The sequence below is a fragment of the Lygodium microphyllum genome, chromosome 30, assembly GCF_053477565.2.
Source record: "Lygodium microphyllum isolate KBCC chromosome 30, Lygodium_microphyllum_v1.1.10, whole genome shotgun sequence".
NCBI classification, from domain to species: Eukaryota; Viridiplantae; Streptophyta; class Polypodiopsida; order Schizaeales; family Lygodiaceae; genus Lygodium; species Lygodium microphyllum.
In genome coordinates, this window is record NC_141164.1 from 105,353,838 (window position 1) to 105,376,744 (window position 22,907).

General features: G+C 43.3%; 1 protein-coding gene across 1 annotated transcript in view; it reads right to left on the reverse strand.

Moving 5' to 3' along the window:
- Nucleotides 1–20,662, reverse strand: part of LOC148010220 (F-box/kelch-repeat protein At5g43190-like) — a 33,799-nt gene extending 13,137 nt beyond the window's left edge. The window contains exon 1 of the mRNA XM_087672569.1: nucleotides 18,628–20,662. Coding sequence (XP_087528695.1) covers nucleotides 19,132–20,313 — 1,182 coding nt within the window. The 5' untranslated portion in view covers nucleotides 20,314–20,662 and the 3' untranslated portion in view covers nucleotides 18,628–19,131. The remainder of the gene's footprint in view (nucleotides 1–18,627) is intronic.
- Between the last annotated feature and the right edge of the window lie 2,245 nt (nucleotides 20,663–22,907).

Below are 22,907 nucleotides of genomic sequence, written 5' to 3' on the forward strand. Positions count from 1 at the left end.
TTCCTCATCAATCATGAGCTTCAAGGCAACCAGCTGGCTGAAAATGGAGTTAAACTCACTCAAGTGAGTAGACATTGCTGTATCCTCTTTCCTACGCAAATCCGTAAGCTTTTTCAGCCAATACACTTTGCTTGCAGCACTCTTCTGTGCATACAGTTCTTCCAATCTAGTCCATATAGCACATGCAGAATCCGAACCTTCAATGTTGAATAGAAAGGCATTGGAAATCGATAGCTCTATGGTTGAGCGTGCAAGCTCATTTAACTCATCCCAATTGTCCTGTTTCATATCTGCGGACTTTGCCCCTTGTGTCTTGATTGGCTTTGCCTGCTTTTGTAACACGATATTGTAGCACTGTTTTTGCCAAACTGCAAAGTTATGTGCTCCTTCAAGTTTCTTTATGTGCATCAGATTACTGCTGTCATTGCTGCCAGCCATGATTTTCAGCCCAAATGTGACAAAAAAAAAACCAGTAACTACAGGCCCAAAACTGTCACCCAAGTGACCAAGGTACAAACAAGTACCAACCAACAATAAATGACCATGCAGAAGCACAGATTTCAGATCTGTAAATAAATTTTCAAAAGCACCAAACCATGTGCTATAGCATTCCACAACTGATTACAGCTGTTCCAAGGGCATATACATCACATTACATGAGAAATCCCAAATTTTAGCTGCAATTTCTGTTGTACATGTACCGACGGGCATAAGATTTGACACGAACGGTCAAAAGCCCCAAAATTTTTGTGCTCAAAGCATCAACCACACATCTGCATTTTCTCTATCATGCATAGATCAGGCCAATTTTGCCAAAATAGCGTAATTTCAACAAAACCCCCAATTTTTACCAAGTGTTGATGTCCAAATTGCGTGGAATTCAACCTACATGTACATAAACTCACCAAATGCTGCACAAATTTTGCCCAAACTACAAAAGCCCCAAATTACATGGGGTCCAATGTGCATCAATGTCGAGAAATTGGGTAAATTTCAGCCCAATTTGTGCATGTACATGAAAAGCCCCAAATGTCGGGGACAAAATGTCACAAAATTCCTGCAATTTTGACACAAATGACCTTGCTCTGCATCACAATCCCAATTCCGGGAAAAGCCTCAAATTTTCGGGCCAAAATATGCACAAATTTGAATTCTGTGCTTATGTGCACGAACTCCCGTCAGGCCAAGGGAAAATTCAATAAGAATTTTGAAGAAAAAAAAAATTGACCCCATTGACCTGTGGGGCGGGTCGCGTGACCTGCGAGCGTCACGTCGCCTGCCCGACCGCCATCCGGTGACACCGCGCGCTAGCGCCTAGTCGCTAGCATGGCGTATTTGGTGCCCGTGTGCCTTGTCATCCCCAAAGTCGCCATCCCCATTTGACGCCTACCGTTTTCGTCTGATACCTACAGCCCCGTCCCCGTCTGACGCCGTTTGTTGCATATCGTCAGCTTGTCTAACGCCTGGCTGCCGTCTCATGAGCTGCCTGAACCTGTCAATTGGTGCTGCCCGCTGGTCTTGCCCGCCTGAACTTTTGGCAATCTACGCCTGATACCACACACGTTGCCTAGTCACCACGTTGGTCACCCTCTGTGCACATGCCTTCTGCCTCAGCCCGACACGCAAGTCGTCAAGAATGCTGGTCTTGTCAGATCTCCAGAAGCGCACAGAACCTGATGGCTCCAATACTAGTTCATAGTGACGGGTCAGACACGAAGATTGAGATAGTGACTCGTTACGCGCAGCAAGAGACAAAGAGAGTGAGTGAGAGCAGTAGAGAGTGAGTACGGTTTTAGGTACAATGACGAGTGAGTACCTCTAAGTTTTTAGATAAGTGCAAGTGCTAAGGGTATGTTCACACCCGAGCACGTTTAAAGGCACGAGGCCTTTATTCCCAACATTTGGCAAGTCTTATGATTTGGCAAAGCTCATGACCAAGGCCATAGACCATCCTACAGCCAGTGATTTATCCAAGATCTTTTGATGAGAAAGCTAAGTTGGCGAAGGTATAGGCACATTAGGACAAATGGAATGCCCACATCCGATCGTTTCCTATTTCTCTCCTGCACTCGCACTATGATAGCCCACATCAAGCATTTGACCATTGCTCAACTTGCTAGGCGCCTTCTACATGTGCTCCAAATCTTGCGTCTGGGATCAAACAAGGCAAAGTGGCCTGTTTCCAGCCCCTAACTGCTGCGTTTACCATAGCAAATTTTTGTTTTTGCCTACGTTTTCTACATGCAGCCCCATGAATCTATGTTTTGCTACTGGCAGCCTCCTTTCTACTAGGCGGCAGCCTTTAAGGCTAGGTAGCAACTCTTCTCAACTGGGCCACACTATTCTCTGTTGGGTGGCCTATTTACAGGTGGACAACATCCTTTCTTTGCTGTGTTTCAAACCGGCTGATCTATGCTGACTAGGGTGACTTCTTTTCTTGCTGGGTGACCTCTTTTTTAGGCCAGCGACAGGGCAAATTTGTGTTTATTGCAAGGACTCAATTTCCAAGAACTCTTGGTCCTTTACCAGCCCCTAGATTGGCTGTATTTCCAAGTTCAAGCCCTATTTTCCTCTGCATATATTGCTCCCTTTTTGTGCCCGGCATTGTGTATTCCCTTCAGCATCGCATACTCCCCCGTCCATCTTGCCCCAATCAGTCTTCTTCTATACCGTGGCTTGATGGACCCCGATTATCCTAAGGACGCCTCTTATTGGTGACCTTTATTCCAGTGGCAACACCTTTTTGTTTTCTTGCACATATTTTTTGAAGGACATCTATGGCTGACATGTATGCTATGGGGGATCATGTGGTTTGGGATCATTTAGACCAACCACCATCTTATTACTCTTTCCCATTATATTCTTCCAGGGCTTCTAGTCCCTGATTGGCATTGATGGCATCTCCTAAGCAAGTGCTAGTCCTACCTATCAAAGTGCAGCGATGCGGAAGCGTGGGACCAAGACTAAGAGAGAGAGTGAACGCAGAGAGGAGAGAGAAAGAAACAGTGGAAGATGAAGATCTGCTGTATAAAGTGTGCTGTATACAAAGATATGCAGATATGTACACGGGCGCAGTGCGCGGGACTGCGTGTCTCCACCTCGACGATGCAACCTGCTGTCCACCTCGAAGTACGCTGCAGTCTGCACAATCTCCAGCCTGTAATCTGCACGAATCTCCAGCCTGAGATCTGTAGTCAGAAGTGTGGAAGACTGTGCAGAATGTCGGCTATAAATAGCAGAAAAGAATGCGCCTAGAAATGGCAGGTCGGCTGCATTAAATGCAGCCGACTAGTCAGTACAGGTCGAACTGCCACGTGGCTGGCCAACTGGTCAATCCGACCAGACTGCCACGTGGCGCCTGCACGGCCAGGACCTGATCGCTAACACCCCCTCTCAGAGCCTGGACGGGGGAGAAGCCTGAGGGATCTGGCATGTCTCCGAAGTAGAGCCTGGGGAAGCCCCTTCGTAAACAAATCTGCAAGATTGTCCTCCGTCTTGCAGTACTCCACAGCGATGGTCTCATCTAGAAGCTTCTCTCTGATGAAGTGATACTGGATCTCTATGTGCTTCGTCTGGGCATGGAAAACAGGATTCCGTGCCAAGCAATGCAACTCTCATTGTCGCATTGCAGCAAAGTAGGACGAGTCTGGGGGCAGCCAAGCTCCTCCAACAATCTCCGAAGCCACACAACCTCACATGTGGTGGAAGACATGGCCCGATACTCCGCCTCAGCAGACGAAAGGGCTACCGTGGTCTGCTTCTTGCTACTCCACGAGATAACACCTGCACCCAAGGTAAAACAGTAGCCTGTAGTAGACCGCCTGCCGTCCACATCACCAACCCAATCCGAGTCGCTCCAACCTGCAAGTACAAGATCTGAACCGCCTGTGCCTGCTGGATAATAAAGCCCTAAGTCAGATGTCCCCCTCAAATACCGAAGTATCCTCTGAGCAACCTACCAATGCACTGTCTGAGGTTCACTCATGAACCCCGCCAAGAGACCAACAGCAAAACAAAGATCAACACGAGTGTTGAGGAGCCAAATCAATGATCCAATCAACTAATGGTAGCGGGAAGCATCCACGAAGGGAGAATCTGAATATGAAGTGGCCTTCCAGTTCAAATACATAGGAGTAGAAATGGTCCGACAATCCTCCATTGCAAAAGAAACCAAGAGCTCCTGTACATATCTCTGCTGAGAGATGAAAATCCCCCTCTGAGACTGATAAATCCCATGGCCCAAGTCATCCTGCTGTAGTCATCTACAATCAACATGAAGTACGAGCTCCCCTTCAAGGACTTGGTCCGCATAGGGCCACAAAGATCCGTAGATACAAGCTCCATCGGGGAAGTAGACCACCGCGAAGCTTTGTTGGGAATCGCATCCCTATGTTGTTTCCCACGAATGCAAGAGATGCATGACTGCTGGCTCACCACTATGTCCGGCAACCCTCGAACAAGCTGTCCACGTGACGCCCTCCGAAGATAATCATAGTTGAGGTGACCAAACCGAGCATGCCATAGCTCTGACTGTGTCTGAGAGGTAAGAAGAAGAGTAGGGAGAGCAGTAGAAGACGTCAATTTGTAGATGCCGTTCTCCTCATATCCTGATCAGAGAACCTTCCTTGACCCATGATCAAGGACTCGCACCGAATCACTGTCAACCTCCACCAAAAGTCCAAGTGAACAAATCTTATGAACCGAATGTAGATGATACCCTAAACCTGGCACATGCAAGACCTCTGAGGTATGAGTACCACCACGTCCATCTGGAATAAGCTGCATCTCACCCCGTCCTGCTGCAATAGACACCAAAGAGCTATCTCCGATGAGAATCTGCCCACGCAAAGGGCGCAACTGGGCAACACCAACTAATAAAGGAGTCATGTGCCGGGAGGCACTAGTGTCAACGATCCACTCTCGAGCCTGGGGAGCTGTCGTCGCAGCATCAGAAGCCTTCGGTGTAGAGTCCTCAATGACTGCTAGATGAAGAAACGCAGCTGATGAGGGTGCAGCCACCGCTCCAGAATCCTTCGAGTTCTTCTTGTTGGTGTCCTTCTTGTCTTTGTCGGGGCAATCCTTCTTCCAATGACCGGTCTTACCACAAATATGGCATGTGGATTCTTTTTCCTTGTCCTTCTTTGACCTATTGTCCTCCTTCTTCTTCTTTTGGTCCTTCCCCTTCTTCTGAGAGGCTTGACCTATCAAAGCTTCCGACTTGGAAGCATGATGTCCCTTCAGTTGTTCCTCTTGGTCCAAGACCATAGGAACCAACTCTTCCCACCGAAGAGTAGACTCACGCCCCGAAGCAATAAGGGCGGAGTAAAAAGCACCGAATCGTGGCGGCAACTGGGACAAGAGTGTGATCACCATGTCTTCGGAGGAAATCGGCATCCCCGCATTCTGAACCTGCATCTGAAGCTGTCTAAGCTTGTTGATGTGCTCCCGCAACGAAGAAGACTTGTTCACGAACAAGGTCCGCATCTGCACCTCCAAAGAAACCCGCTTCATAAGGGTCATCCGGTTATACATCTAGTCAAGCTCCAGCTATATCTCCCAAGCCACCGTCAAGTGCTCAATGTGGGCTATCACGGCTATAGTACAAGACAAAAAAAGAAAAGAACGAATCCGAGCATTCAGTTCATCCCACTGAGACTGTGCCTTGGTCAACTCCGCACGAGCATCGGAAGAGAGTTTGGACTCATCTCTCACCGAGGGCCGGTCAATCTCCTCCTGTACAAGCTCCGCCAAATCGTAAGACTCAAGGATGGCCAACATCATCACGCGCCAGATGCGGTAATTGTCGCCATCGAGCTTTTGATCTGCAGGAAGAGCCGATAAGACAGGCACCTTCCGATCCATGATCGTCTGGAACTCCAAGTCAATCTCTGTAGACATCTTCACCTGTAATGCCTTCACAAACACAAAAGCAACCCCCTCTAACTGTGAAAACGCAGCCTGCTAGGGCTCTTTCTTCCGCGTCCCAAACCTTCTTCGCCCGCCGGAGGCGATGAAAAAAGTAAAACCTGCACTTAAAAGCTGAAAACTCAGCCTTCCTCCTCTTCAAACAGCAGTAAACAGCAGCAAATCCACCAACTGGACTCCTTTCCTGCGCGCCCACGCTCGCTTGAGCCTTGTTCCGATGCACAGCCCTTCCACTCGCCCTCGAACGCTGGAAACGCAGCCTTGTGTCACGATGGAATCTCCTCTTCAGGTAGGTTCTTCACTCAGTCAGCCCTTCTTCACTGCTCTGATACCATGTCAGAGTGCAGCGATGCGGAAGCGTGGGACCAAGACTAAGAGAGAGAGTGAACACAGAGAGAAGAGAGAGAAAGAGACAGTGGAAGATGATCTGATGTATAAAGTGTGTTGTATACAAAGATATGCAGATATGTACACGGGTGCAGTGCACGAAACTGCGTGTCTCCACCTCGACGATGCAACCTGCTGTCCACCTCGAAGTACGCTGCAGTCTGCACGATCTCCAGCCTGTAATCTGCACGAATCTCCAGCCTAAGATCTGTAGTCAGAAGTGTGGAAGACTATGCAGAATGTCGGCTATAAATAGCCGAAAAGAATGCGCCCAGAAATGGTAGGTCGGCTGCATTAAATACAGCCGATTGGTCAGTACAGGTCGGACTGCCACGTGACTGGCCGACTAGTCAATCCGACCAGACTGTCACGTGGCGCCTGCACGGCCAAGACCTGATCGCTAACACTACCTTCTCTCTCCTCATCCGACAAGCTAGATGGGACGAAATACCCTCTAGGGTTGTACTACATACAGTGTCTACTTGACGATTGTGACCTTTGGGATTTTGTTACAGTCCTTATACCCCAACCTACCGTGGATCCTCATGATGGTGTGACCACGGATTCGGTAACTTTATGGGATTGGTTGAATGCCAAAGCTTGGAGATTTGCATCTCTCTTCCGAATCAAAACATTTGGGCATCGATTATCTCTTGAGTTGAAGCTCCCAGAACTTTCTATTGCTAATTTCCCTACAATGAGGAATCACATCCATAGGATGAAGGAGATTCAGGATGAGTTTTCATTCCTTGATACAAATATTTCTTCGGAGGACCTAGCTATGACACTTCTTAGATCTTCAATCACCGAAATATGATGTGTTCTACACCAATCTTCTCACTTCTAATAGCCAGGAGACTCTACTAAGTGAGTCGATGTTTCTACACATTTATCAGGTAAAGGAGCCTTCTTCGACTATCTTGACTTCTGAGCAGCCTTGGCTCTTTGACAATGGTGCATCGAGCATTTGACTCCATGAGGTGATTTGTTACAAGTTCTTCATCCGTCAGAGGGTATTGTCACAACTTGAGACATTTCTTCAATGCATGTTAGTGATGTTGGCACCTTGCCTCTATTGTCTAACCATCCATCGAGCTCCATTTCTAAGGACCTATATGTTCCTGATTCGCGCTTCTTTCTTAAAATTGCTAGACTCGGGACCCGCATTGTCTTCACCAAGCCAACCATCTTTGTTGAGGATTTTTCTATAGGAGCCACTTTTGTGACATGTTGGCAAGAGAGGAGGACTATCCATGCTCCATTCCTCTTCCATTGTGCAGGGCCCTTTGAAAACTATTGCTATACCCGTTCCTTCTTGTGTACCGTTTATCCCACAAGTTCCATCCCATCTCCTCTAGTGGTTCCCTTGTACCTCCCATCTCTTTTAAAGGGGGATGATATTGGTGATGCAATCGTGGATTTCCTAGCCCTTTGTGTTCCAGAGGGGGCTTCCTAGGATTGTGAGGAGTTTCTTTAGGGTTTCCAATCTACTTTGATCCTTCCTTTTATGCAACTATCCCTTTTCTTCATCATCAAGCCACCATTTCCTACTACTTGGCCCTTGGTCCTTGGTATTCCTATGCAACTTGTGGCGCCTTTGATAGTTCCTCGCTATCATCTCATCATTGGATTCAAGACTTAGCTTACCCATCCCCGACTAGAGTCTTTAGGAGTCATCTATTCGAGGCCTCTCAGTTTCCTTTGCCCTTTGGTGGCCTTTCGTTTGATCAGGCGTTTATCTAGAAAGGGGATTTTGCTCCTTAGCTAGCTTTCTTCATCGCGGTCTACATTGGCATTGGTCCTCTTCCTGTCACCCTTGGATCCACATCTCCTTTGATCTTCCACCACATCCACAATCTAAGAGGGGGTGTTAGCGGTCGCGTGTCACGTGTAGTTATTTTCTGCCTATGAGCCTCAATTTGAGTCAGATGAGGACATTATGAGCTCTGACATTGTATTTGTCTATCATTTTATGTGTTTTAGACACTTAAGATGAAGGGGACATTAGTGCATTTCTTTTTGTGTACTTTTGGCTATTTTTTAAGGGTTTGATCACATTTAGGGTTTTCTCTCTTTTTCGCTTATATATAGGCAGCCTGCCCTCCCACTTGCAATATCCATTATCCATCATTGATCCTTCCTGATCAACCAGCCCTCCTCATTCTCTCATCCCCCTGCTACTGTCTAGCGCCCACACTAACATGTAGAGCTAAGGGTTGGGGCTGACTATTGCAGCCTTGTATCTTCAGCCATTGCAGTCACATTGCTCCTTCTCTCTCCTTCATTACCTTTTTGTCTCCTCTCCATATTCACTTTTCTCTTTACATTGCGCACTCTTACAAAGACAGGTCATTGGAAAAAGGATTGCTCCGACAAGGAAAAGGAGGACAACAAGGAGAATAAATCTACGGAAAACTCAAAAGCAATGGCTGCTCCTTCACCACCTTTCCCCACTTGGAAGTGATTAAGAATTCAATATCAGCAGCTACCAATGTAATGATGATGACCCCACAGACTTGTGAGTGGATTGTAGATCGTGGTGCTTTCCACTACATGACTCCCACAAATAGTATTATCCATATGCAGCTGATGCATGAGCAAATTCTCATTGGTGACAACTCTTTAGTCCCTATCAAAGGCAAAAGTGATATGAAGCTCATTCCGAATGGGTATGGTGGTGCTCACACATCAAAGGTTCTCTATATACTAGGTTTAGGTTATCATCTTCTTTCAGTGACCAAGATTTGTGCTCTTGGCCTTATGGTTGAGTTCAATAAGAGTTATTTATGGAGATTCGAGACAGATTCTTTGTGCAGATCACAAGGAGAATGGAGTCTACAAGATATGGACTTCTTTAGCCTTTACCTCTCTTCTTATTTCTTCTTAGACACAGACCGAGTTATGGCATGCTAGGTTCAGCCACCTCAATTACGAGTACTTTCAAAAGTCAACTTGTTCATGGACTGCTGCAGATTGGGGAGAACCACTTGCCATGTGTATCTTGCATTCTTGGCAAGCAACATAGAGAGGGAATCTCACTATAGGATCTTCATCCATCTGAGGGTCTAGTCACTATTGGTGACATTTGTTGAGTGCCCATTAGTGGTGTTGGCACTTTGCCGTTATTGCCATACCATTCATCAAGCTCCGTTTCGGAAGTCCTACATGTTCCGAACTTAGGCTTCCCACTCGTCTCAATTTATGGCCTTACTAGACTCAGTACCTAGGTTGTCTTCACCAAGCAAGACGTTTTTGCTAAGGATTCTTCTACAAGAGCCATTTTAGTAACAAGTTGGCAAGAGAGAAGGCTATACACGCTCCATTCTCCTTCCCTTGTGTAGGGTCCTTTGAGGTACTTGTCTATTGCTATATCCGTTCCCGATTGTGCGCAATCTTTTCCACAATATCCATCCAGTCCCCCACCATCTCCTCTAGCAGTTGCCCTATACCCCCCGCATCCCTTTCAAAGGGGGACAATATTAGAGATGCCACTATGGATTCCTTGGCCCCCTGTGTTTTAGAGGAAGATTCACAAATTCATGAGTTTCTTCATCGCCGAACTACATCAAAGAACTTCTTCAACCTTGACATTTTTTTCTACCACCCTTGGATCCATTCTATCTTCTTTGGCCTTCAGCCACATCCAGGATTTGAGAGGGGGTGTTACCAATGATGTTTGTCATGCACAATCATCTCCTACCTGTTAAACTCAGTCCGAGTCACACGAGACATTAGAAGCTCCGACATTCGGTCTATCATGTATTTTGATGGAGAAGGGAGCTCTTTCCAAAGCACGCATTTCTTCTTCAGTTAATTTAAGGTGTATTCACACTGTTTCCAGCTAGTTTTCAGCCTTTACATTTCCTTTTCAATGGGGTGGACCTGTTCACAGTGGACAGGTAGCGATTTGTGCATACTAGCTGAGATCAGCATTTTATCTGATGTTTTTATCATTTTCTTTCCTAGATGCAGGTCAGCCAGCATTAACCCCCTATTTTGACAGGTCAGCCAATTTTGCTGAGATTTGGTTGTTTATAGCAGCTGTATTTTGGAGGCAAATCATATTTTGTCTTGCAAGTTTCAACACACTCCAATGTTCGGGACTCTCCTCCATCTTCCAGTGCTGCCTTTTGTCACCAACCTAATCCAACGCCCTCACTAACACCTTGGGCTGCATGCAAGGATCGATCATACCTTCTTGTATTCAGCATTCTTTCAGAGTTCAATGCAATTTTCCTTCTTCCAATGCAGTCTTTCTCTTCCCTTCTCTCTCTGTAATTCATGTTTCTCTTCTATTTGTTGGGCAAAGAAGGAAGCATGGGCACTTGAACATATTCTACCATAACGGCTATGTGAGGACCTATAATACAGGACTTGTGACTAATGGGATCGCCTACAAGGAGACTCAATTATCTTCTTATCTGAGTCACCAAAAGCATTGAACCAATTTAACTCTATAACTCTTATAGACCTACAAACAGACACAATTTGCTATGTTTTGATGTCAAGCTTCTGAACGGAGGGAAAATCAGCTACAAACTGTAAAGAGAAGTTGTAGATGTCTTGCCACTTCATAGGAGGCCCAAACAAGGCAAAAAATCTGCAGTCTTCACGACGGATCTGCTCGAAACAGCAATGATAGATGGTGGAGAGTCAGAAAAACACAAAACGATGAAAAGCACGAGTCCTTCTCCTCCCAACCACGCCTAGATCAGTGCTGGCCCCCTAAGCTGATCCCTTTGCCAGCCGTCAACTTCCCTGGAGTCCTACTATTCCTGGACTCTCTTACTCTCTAGGCTCCCCTTAACCCCGTTCGGGCGCCCAAGAGCCCGGACGGTCATTCTCGTGCATGTTCCCCTAGATTTACCTTAATGTGACATTAAATATCACTTTTAATGTCACATTTCCTTCCCCTTAAGAATCGGTTTCGTCCTCGAAAACGATACTTGGAAGGTCTAACTGTAAATCGGGAAACCTTTTCTTTAAAGTACTTACTCGCTCCCATGTTGAGCTTTCTTCCGAACAATCTTTCCACTTAACCAAACATTCTTGATAAATAGTATTCCTCGTTCGTCTATTACGAACATTTAATATTTTTTCTAGTTCATGTGGATTAGATTGGTCATAGAATAACTCCTCAATATCATCATTTAAGATTAGATTATCCAAATCACCCAGCTTCTTCCTTAATTTGCTTACATGAAAAACTGGATGTATTTTACTACCAGCAGGTAGTTGGAGCTTGTAAGCCAATTCTCCCACCCTTTTAAGTATTATGAAAGGACCACAATACCTTGGTGAAAGCTTTGGACAATGTCCCTTTTTCATAGTTTTAGTTTGTTCAGGCACCTTAAGATAGACCAATTCTCCTTCTTCAAAGGAGATGTCTCTTCGGTGAGGATCTGCATATGCTCTAGCTCGATTTTGAGCTTTTTTAATATTTTCTTGAGCAAATTTTAACATACTATTCATATCCTCCAAAAAATCTTTAGCCGCCTGAACCTTTTCCTTATACAGTCCTACTGCAAAAGGAGCTCTGGGCTGAAACCCATACATTAACATAAATGGACTATATCCAGTGGAAGAGTGCTTGGCACTGTTATATGCAAACTCTGCTATCGGTAAATACTCTTCCCAATTAGTTTGCCTTTTGCTTACATATGCCCTAAGCATATCTTCAAGAATTTGGTTAACCCTTTCAGTTTGCCCATCTGTTTGCAGGTGATCCGCCGTACTCATGCTAAGTTTAGTATCCAATTTCCTAAATACCGCACGCCAAAAATGGCTATCAAATTTTCTATCCCGATCAGAAACTATATTTGCCGGAAGGCCATACAATCGGTATATGTTCTCTACAAACAATCTAGCTAATTCTGGTGTTTTAACATCAGTTGAAGTTGGAATAAACCTAGCCATTTTGGTTAACCTATCCACAATCACCCACACAGAGTCGTGCCCCCTCTATGTTCTAGGTAGAGCAACAATAAAGTCCATGGAGATACTCTCCCATTTTCCCGAAGGAATTTCTAATGGATGGAGAAGTCCTCCCATTTTTAATTTTTCAGCTTTATTAACCTGGCATTTATTACATTTGACCATATAGTCAAGGACGTCCTTATTCATTCCAGGCCAATAGAACTGCCTTTTAATAAGACTATAAGTCTTATTAACTCCTGGATGTCCCGCACTAGGGGTATCATGACACTCAAAGAGTATCTCGCGCCTTATTTCTATATCTTTCGGGACACATACCCTACCCTTGTAGAGTAAATAACCATTATCAATGGTAAAATTCTTCCACTTGAATCCACGTTGAGCAACCCCTGATGCTCCATTTCCTTGTTGAACATCCTCAGATATTCCTTCCTCAGTAGAAGCACTTTCATTTGAATCCCCATTTTTTATTGCTTCCCATATGTTGGAATATGCCGGATCAACCTGGCATTTCCCTTTTAAAGATTCAAGCAAATTGGAAGTGAACTGAGTAAAACTCAATTCATTAATGATGGGTATTCTGCTGAGTGCATCAGCTACTATATTATACTTTCCTTTTCTATATCTTATCTCATAGTCGAACTCTTGGAGGAGTTCGACCCATCTGGCTTTACGCCCGTGTAAATCTAGTTTATCATTAAGCCACTTAATGCTTTCATGATCCGATAAAATCAGAAGTTTGGCACCATACAAATAGTGCCTCCATTTCTTCATTGCATGTACTATTGCATACAGCTCCCTCTCATAAACAGAATAATTCTGTTTTGCACGATCTAATTTCTTGCTTTCAAAAGCAACTGGTCGACCTTCTTGTAATAAGACCGCGCCTATTACCTTATCACTGGCATCAGCTTCAACCACAAATGGTTTATTGGGATCCACTATTAATAATACTGGAGCTGTAGCAATAGCTACCTTAAGTTTTTGAAAACTTTCATTTTGGTCTGTTCCCCAATTAAAACTTTTCCCTTTCCCTTTAAGTTGGTCTGTCATTGGAACAGCTATTTTGGCATAATCTCGAATGAATCTACGATAAAATCCAGATAAACCTAGGAAGATCTGCAGCTCTTCCAGGTTGCTTGGAGGTGGCCATTGAATAATTGCCCTTACTTTTTCTGGATCCATGTTGATTCTCTCTTTCGAGATTGTATGCCCTAAATATTTGACCTCTTGTGCAAAGAATTCACATTTAGTTTTCTTCGCATAAAGGGAATGTGTTCTTAACAGTTGGAATACTAATTGTAAGTGTTCCAAATGTTCTTCTCTTGATTTACTAAAGATCAAGATATCATCCAAGAAGACTACTACAAAATGTCCTAGATAGGGCCGTAAAACACTATTCATCAACTTCATAAAGGTAGCTGGTGCATTAGTGAGGCCAAAAGGCATCACCAAAAAATCATAATGCCCGTATCTAGTACGAAATGCCGTCTTGGAAACATCTTGTGCCTTAATTCTTATTTGGTGATAGCCTGATCTTAAATCTATCTTTGTGAAGAATTTTGCCCCTTGCAATTGATCAAAAAGATCTTCCATTCTGGGCATAGGAAATTTATTCTTCACCGTTATTTTATTAAGTGCTCTATAGTCAACACAAAGTCGTATAGAACCATCTTTTTTCTTTACCAATAAAATTGGTTAAGCCCAAGGTGAATTACTGGGTTGAATAAACCCTTTATCCAGGTAATCCTTAATTTGTCTTTCAACTTCTTGATGATGTGTTTCACTTAACTTATACAGTGGTTTTGAAATTGGGTGTGTATCCTTATTTATATCAATTGGGTGATTTATTTCACCCCTATCAGGTGGAAGGCCACTTGGTAAATCAGAAGGAAACACATCTTTAAAATCATCTAACAAACTGTTCAATTCATTATTAACATTTAACTCACAAACATAAGAAAATTGTTGCTTAATATTACAGAAAGTAAAAGTATTCTGTACAGGAAGAAACCATAGCATATATACCTCACAAACTTCCTTCTTTATCAGCTTCTGAACTTCAGCAGAACACAACAAAGGATTATCAGATACTTCATGTTCACCTTGAATGACAAAAGTCTTACCATCCCTTTCAAATTCCAGTGTATTATGGTGATAGCTACGTTTTAAGGATGGTTCCAATCCCCATAGCCCCTCCCTCCCTAGAGCAATATCAGCTCTTTCCATATTCATTATTTGGAAATCAAGCTTATCTTTATATCCTTGAATCTCGATTTCCAAATTGGATACCATTGTATCCCATATTTTATTGTCTTGGCCTTGCATCATACGAAAAACATATTGATGCTCACTGTTTTGTTAGGGAAGTTTCAATTTTTTGACAAGTGCATAATTTATAAAATTATGTGTGGCAGAGTCATCAATCATGACTCTTACCCGTTTTCCAGCTATCAATCCATGTACTCTAAGTAAATCATGTGGCCCAAAAGTAGGCTGCCACATAGAAGTTGACATACAACACTTATGTTGTACATCCATGTGCAAGACCTCTAAAGATTTATACTTTTCATGGCCCTTTAATTCTAAGGTCTGCACTACATGGATTTGTTTTTCTTTTCCCTTGCTCTTGTCCTTTCCTTAGTCTTCCCCCTTTTTCTTTTGAGGGCAATTCCAAGCAGCATGGTTAGGGGATAGACAATTAAAACACAATTTTTCTTTTTTGGCCTTATCAAAGTCATCAAGACTTAACTTTGGCCTCATATATGGTTTCTTTTCAAAAGGTTGTTTTTTACCCTTGAAAAATGGCATTTTCCTTTTAAATTTGCCCACAAATTTTGAGGTTTCCAATTCCTTAGACTTGCGCTCCATATCAGTGAGACTAGTGAGTGTACCTGGTCACGTACTATCTTCATAAATTAATGCAAATTTAATTGCCTCTTCAAGCGTCTTAGGTAAACTCCGTTTTACTTCCTTTTTACAGGCTTTATCCAGTCCCCTAATGAATCCTCTTGTTTTTTGGAATTCATCAATTCCTTCCAGTTTGAGGATTATCTCACGATATTCCTCCAAGTATGTCAGTAGGGGTCGTTCCTTTTGTCTAACATAATCCCAATCTTCCCAATTTCTTTCCATTTCATTTTCAGGAAGAAATTCTTTTAAAAAGACGGATTCAAATTGAGCCCAAGTTTCAGGTATTTTATTTGCCTCCTTTAAAGTTCGCCACCACTTATATGCTTTAGGCCCCAAAGTTAAACTAGCCTCCAGTGCTTGGAGATGTGGTGGGGTATTTTTCAATTTATGTAAATCTTCCCATTTTTGGAGGAAATTAAAGATTATATCTTTATTCCTGCACACGAGCAGTAAGATCATCGAATTGCTCTCGCGTGGCAAAAAATTCTTCCCATTGTTCTTCTTGTATATCTGGTTCATGGGGATCTACCATAGGTTGATCCCCGGAACTAGAACTTTCCATTACCCTTTCTTTCCCTTTTTCTGCCATTAATACACTGGAATTGGAAAGCAAAAATAAGAAATTTGCATACAAGTAAAATACTTCCCTGATTTTTAATGGCAGGCTGTGGCTTCAGTCGTATATGATTTTTTTTTGTCTGTCTCACAGCAATTGTCTCACGCACAGCAATCGTGACACATTTTGCCTCCGTTGAGCACCATCAGATCACTTTTGCCTCACGGCTGATGCCTCTCGACTGATGCAGCTAACGCCTCTTCTTTTATTGACCAGAAACGGAATCGTGTTATCTCGCGCTGGTTCTGGTTCGTTGTGCAGGCGTTGACCAGAAACGAAATCCCCTTTTTGCCTTTCGCCAGTCGACAGACCAGAAATGGGTCGCCGTTTCTTTTCTTTTTTCTGCCCGTAACGTTAGATGCCAGAAACGTTAGATGTCACATTAATGTGATGTGGGGTTACTCCTCTCTTTTGTTTTCTTTCACGGCCCGTTCCGACGGCCCGTCGCATGTTCACGGCGCCTGGTTCCAGACACTCACGCGATGTGACGTGGCACTTCTTCCGTCCGTTTTTCTTCACGGCCCGTCGTCTGGTGCTCACGCGACGTTACAAAGACTGACGGCCTGACTGGCGACTGACAACCTGACGAATTTCTGACAATTTGACGAACGATTATCGATCTGAGACATAGAACCATAGGCTCTGATACCAATGATAGATGGTGGAGAGTCAGAAAAACACAAAACGATGAAAAGCACGAGTCCTCCTCCTCCCAACCACGCCTAGATCAGTGCTGGCCCCCTAAGCTGATCCCTTTGCCAGCCGTCAACTTCCCTGGAGTCCTACTATTCCTGGACTCTCTTACTCTCTAGGCTCCCCTTAACCCCGTTCGGGCGCCCAAGAGCCCGGACGGTCATTCTCGTGCATGTTCCCCTAGATTTACCTTAATGTGACATTAAATATCACTTTTAATGTCACATTCCATATTTATGACCTTAATGTGACATTAAATATCACTTTTAATGTCACATTAATGTCACAAGCAAGCTGAGTGTGGTCTTCTCTTCATAGAAACCTCCGCCCTCACTTTGGCTCTGATACCATGTGAGAGTGTGTGACAGAAGAGGAAATACAGATAGGGAGAGAAAGGGAAGAGAAACTGCAATGAAACAAGAGAAAGAAGAGAACTGAATAAGAAAATCTGCACTGAATCTGAATGAAAGCTGAATACAAAAGGTGGACTGATCAATCCCTCCATGCCAGCCCAAAGCATCAATGAGGGCACGAGATCAGGCTGATGATGGCAGGCAGACCAAAAGATGGAGGAAAGTCCCTAAATGTTGGAGTGTGCTGAAACTTAAAGTAGAATGGCCAGCCAACTTTTTTTGCTGAAATGTCAAAAATTGGCCAGCTAGCATGCATTAAATTCTGGCCAACCTGCATTGATCAATGCAAGAAATGCCGATGCAAGATAAAAAATGCTGATCACCCCAAATCTGGTGTGAAAACACCCTCGAACCACCAAAAAAGAAATCCAAGGCTGGAGATTAAACCTCAGCCAATGTGAACACACCTAAAACTGACTGAAAAAGAAATGCATGCTCTAAACAAAGTTGCCTCCTCTGTCAAAATACAGGAAATAGGAGAGACTGAGCATCAAAGCTTCTCATGTCCCCATCTAACTCAAACTAAGACTCACAGGTAAGAGATGACTCTACATGATACACATGATTGCTAACAATTCTAGAGCTAGCAACCTGATCTAGAGATTGGCCATTCTATTCAAGGGCTAGCAAACTTATCTAGAGGACATGGCAATGTCATCTTCAACATGGCAATTATGTCCTACACATATCATTGTGTGGACCTGATTTCAGCATGAACACTTGCAAGTGCTGCTATTCCAGCTTGAGTCTCCCAAGCTATGTTTTCTAGCATTGGGGAGACATCTATTGCGACAAATATTGTCGAAGGGGTTTGGGGTTCTATTCCATTGATCATGAAGTATTTGGGCAAGATTGTGATCTTTCATGAGAAATGCTTGAGTGTTGGGTGCATGGTAGTGAAGATCTTGTCTAGTTTGGGCTTTCCTAAGAATATTAGGAGCTCTACCCTTGCACACCTTGACATGGCATGTGGCAATCTTGTAGAGCAATCATCAATGCCATCCACCCAGGTCTGATTGTAAAGCATGCAGCCCAGATTTTGGAGATTACCTATGCATGTGGAATATGAACCCTCCAGTCTCATTTGACAAGTGGGTCACAGGGCCTCATTTTTGTAAGAGATCAGAGTCAAAAAGTTTATTGACCAAGACAGTTGGATATCAACAAATTACTACAAAGATTTTGTTCATGATCATGGCACATTTCACTTAGGCTAAAAAATCCATTATGGCCAAAAATCCCTCATGCCTTGTTTGACTCTGGCCATGTCTGAATTTTGAAGGCAGCAGCCAGGCTTGTGATTTGATAGTTGTGCGTATGTTTCAGAGAATGCATGCAAAATACCAGTTTGCATACCTTTCAAACATGGGGAAAACAAGCTTTTCATGATGTGCTCTTAGTCTAATCATCTAAATTCTGCACCTCTAGCTTTGAGATGCACTATGGCAACATCCGACATGAGATACAGTATTCACCTATACTGCATTCAGTCCCTTAGCCTGATCTAAGAGCACTTGTTGTTGCAATTCCAGATCTAAACCCACAGACTTACCTAACCTAACCGATTTGACTGTTTCTTAGCATAATAACCTGGAAATGGTTTCCATAGAAGGGCAGACGTGGATAGTGAAAGGAACATGCACGTGTCCACTTGCATACTTAATGAAAACACAATCAAAGAGAGTAATAGAAAAGGTACATAACTTCAAAAGAAGACAGAAGAATGGAATAAACACAAGGCTTTACCTTCATACTGCAGCCTGTCCAAGCACATATTCCCTTCAAGATTCCATAACCTGCAACTGTGACCCTTAGAATCCCCCAACAAGCAGCACAATGGCCCTCATATTCACAGAAAGTGACACGACAGAGAGCTTCAGCCCACCATGAAGTGCCTGTGGTGTCAGGACCATCACTTTGACATGTGAATGACCAGAATCTCTTCTCTCCCTTTGAGAAAAGTCTTTCTGCCTTCCGTGACAGATACTGTTAAGGATGAAGAGTGAACTGTCAAAGATGCAAGCATGTTGAGACTGTTTTTTCTGACATCTGTTTGCCTCTTGAGCAACAGATATTGAGTAGGTGGTGTAATCACAGCCTGTCAATATCTAACCCCAAAACCCATATTCCATGTCCGATGTCTTATCTCCTAGTACAGCATCTCTGCTTGTAAATCTCCATTAATCATTGACCAAGCAGGAAGCAATTAATAAACACCAAAGTCAACTTGTCAGATCCTCTCCAACAACATCACACGTTTGCTGCAAAACTGGGCTCATACATAATTGCAGGTGCCCATGTTTTGCATGGGCCATAGTAACGAGGCATACACGTCCAAGATTTCTGTCTGATACTATACATTAAGGGACAAAGCAACATTCTCGCATGAAAGAATAGGAAATCCTCAGTTCCGAGCTGTTTTAAAATGTTTGACGGCAGAGGTGCTATGCAACTATCGTCCAAGTCTGCACAGAGAATGCTTTCCACTTGGACAAACTTTCTAGACATGGGATCAAGCTCCCACAGGTTAAGGCTACTAAAAGGAAGATATTCCCACACCCCTCCAGCCAGAAATAGCCTTCCACTGCCGACACATAGGGGTGGATATAAAGACAGAGACCGTTCAAATGGCAGCTGCAGGCTGGTGCATAACTCCTCCATAGGATTGTATATGGTCAGCTGATGAGGTGGTCCTCCCTTGGACACACTAAGAATCATACCTGCATGGAAGGCATTGCTGTCACCTCCACAACCTTCAATAAAATGTAAATCCTTCACATTCATGAAGCACCATGAATCATCGGCAGAGCTGTAAACTGCAGCCTGCAGGGTTCCTCCATCCGCCGCGTCCCTATCAAAGGACTCTGCAACATAGATTCGGTAGCCACCAGAATTGTCCGCAAACATCACTGTAAGAAAATTTTCCTGCTGGAGAGGGACATCTGGCAGGATCCTGCATTCTTTGGTGATAGGGTTGCATACGAACAAAAGGCGGCAAGACTCACAAGATATGCAGAAGCAGAGGAGGCCGGAAGATGATGCAACGATGCGCTTGTGAGGGGAGAAACCTGGGGGTGAAGGAATGGGGAGGGTGACCCAGAGGCCCGCGGAGGGGTTGAATGCAGCAACGGCATCACGGGAGCTGTACATAAGGATCCAAGGGGCTTCAGGGAGCGAGTGCTTTGACCACAGGAGGGGGAATGTGGCGTGCGATGAGATGATCGATTTCCAGAGCTTGCATACACAACGAAGCTGCAAGATCCTGTGCACAGGAAGGCGAGAGAATATTTTCGCCAAAAGTTCGTGCGGCATGTCATCCAAGGATGTCTGGGAGCTCCTATATTCCGCCATGGCCACAAAATTTGAGCGTTCTTTCAAAGCATGAATGACAGAACACAGCAAATTATATCTCCGTGACCAGAACCGTGTCATCCAAGGACATTTGGGAGGTCTTGTATTCCTCCATGGCCACAAAATTGAGGGTTCTCTCAAATCATAACTGACAGACCGCAGCAAGTAATCTTCATGAACAGAACCGACCGTTTTCGTACGCCATGAGTGAAAGAATGAGGAATCCTAGACCGCAAATGCATGATTCGTGTGGTACGAATGCACCACCTGATCGTGTTGTATCATAAAAACGCCCACGGGCCGCAATGGCTTCCTGCGGCGGCTCAGTGCTGGAATTGTTGTACCGAGAAAGTCTGTCCGTCTGCTTTATGCGAGTCGTGAGAGCGAGGAAGAAGACACAGAGCGTTCCAGTTCCGTGTGTGAGTGCGTGTGTACTACGCAGCCTGTTCCCACGAGTTCAAAAACCACTAGCTGATTCTGACCCGCACCAAAAGCCCTACTACCGTGTACGTCATGACCGAACTCCAAAACTGAAAACCGGTTTCCAACCGGCTTTGAATTAAGAAAGTCTGAAGTTCTGCGGGTTCCTGGGATCTCGCAGTCGTTTCACATTCTTTGGACTTGCCTTCCATGTTTGTTAACATTAGGGCATATGCTTGTATAGTGGTATGGTGGCATGGGGGATAGCGAGTGGAAAGACTTTAGTTTGTAAAGAAATTCATTTTTCATTAAAGTTGCTTATTGCTATTGATTCAAGAAATTAAAAAACCTTGCTTTTTTTAAATGTGGGAACAAGTTACATTACGAAATAGATTCAACGCACATGGCATAACAACTCATAACAATTTTTAAGCTTCAATCCAACAATCTTAGTGCTACTTTGATCATCCATAGCACCTAAAATCCACCCAATAAGCTCCTCAAACCTATATTTTATGTTTATCATCAAAACCATCTTAGAACCAGGTACCGCCTTATTTCTCAGTTTGCATAATGATTGGAATACAACGCCCCTTATAATTTCTAGTACTCAAGGAAAGCCAAATTCAACTTACCTTTGATTCCTAATAAGGCATTTCTCCATCTTATGTGATCATGAAACTTACCTTTGATTCCTAACAAAGCATTTCTCCATCTTATGTGATCATGAAACTCAACTTTACTTATCCATTTTTTAACATTCTTCTTCCATGCACTTCTTGCAACCTTACAAGGTGGTAAGTCCTACCCGTCTTTATAGAGAGGACAATGCCTAGGTAATTCCTACCACTTGGATAGGTGGTTCCTAGTTTGGTAGCTTGAGCATGATGATTCTCCGAAGCTAAAGGTTAATCCCATTGGAAGGAGTAGTCCTCCAACACCTATGAACAAGCTTCTTGCTTCTCATATCCACATTTCTTGTTGAACTTGGACCAAAAACTTTTAGGCTTATTAATCAATGATTTCCGAAACTTGCCCTCTTCTTACATATTCTAGCTAAGGGGGTTTTCCCTAAAAGCCACAAAGTTTAGCTAAGATTTCAATGTCTTCCTAAAAGATGTCAACCAATATTTGTTAAATTTAGACATCACTTGATGAAGTCATTCCAACTCTTCATTGGTAAGACAAAACTTATATATTTGATAATGTTAGCACTCAACTCAATCAACAAAGCTTATGTGGGTCCCATAAGTCATGCCAATGCTTGCCCAACTCCTTTATTGACCAACTTGTGAGCCAATTTGAGTCAAGTTTAGCAGGACTTACTTAATCTTTCAAGGAAAAAGCATTAAGCCATATTGAAGATTATAAAGAAGTCTCCCCTTGATCAAAAGAGCCAACCCATTCAACCTCCCAAAACAAAGTAGCACGTTTGTTAACGATGGAAGACACCACTTCGTAATCAACAAATTTGATCTTCCAAGGAAGTGCAAGTACTTTGTCCATCTCCCACTTTCTTCCAAGAATAAGAGAGTTTCTTCCAAAAACAAGATAGTTAAAGATCTAGTGCCTTGATAAGATTGGCCACAATTGCATAGACTTTTGAAGAGCAATAAGCCATTTCCACGTTAATTGAATAGCCTCTGACTACAAATCAAGTACAAATCAGAGATATCCAATCCACCATTCAAATTTCTAGTAATGATTGACTTCCATCCAATCAAATGTCATGTTTCATGATCTCATCAAAAGACCACAAAAAGGTTCTAAAACAAGCATATCAAATTTGTCCTAAGCATCTTTTAAGAAGGGGAAAATCAAAGCAATATTAGTAGTAGTAGGGTAAAGAATATTATTAACATAATCATGTTACCACTAAAAGATAAATTGTAATTCCTTCATTCCTCAAACTTCACTTTGAATCTTTCCAATAGCTAACAAAAACTCTTCTTCAAAGTGATATCATATTGATAGGACATCCAAGGTATATGATATTAGAACTAACCACAATTTCATTAACCTAAAGCTTGTGAGCATCTTCCATACAAGTGCAACCTATGACTTTCAACTTTCTCTCAACTAACCATAGATCTAGAAACTTCATAGAATAATTGATAGACCTAAAAAGAATTCTACAAATTTTATTCACTATTTTCAAGAATGTTTGCAGTATCATCTACAAAACATTTAAACCTAAATGTAGCTCCCTCTTACAAAGGCAATCCCTTCATAGTGCCAACATTCATCATAGTATC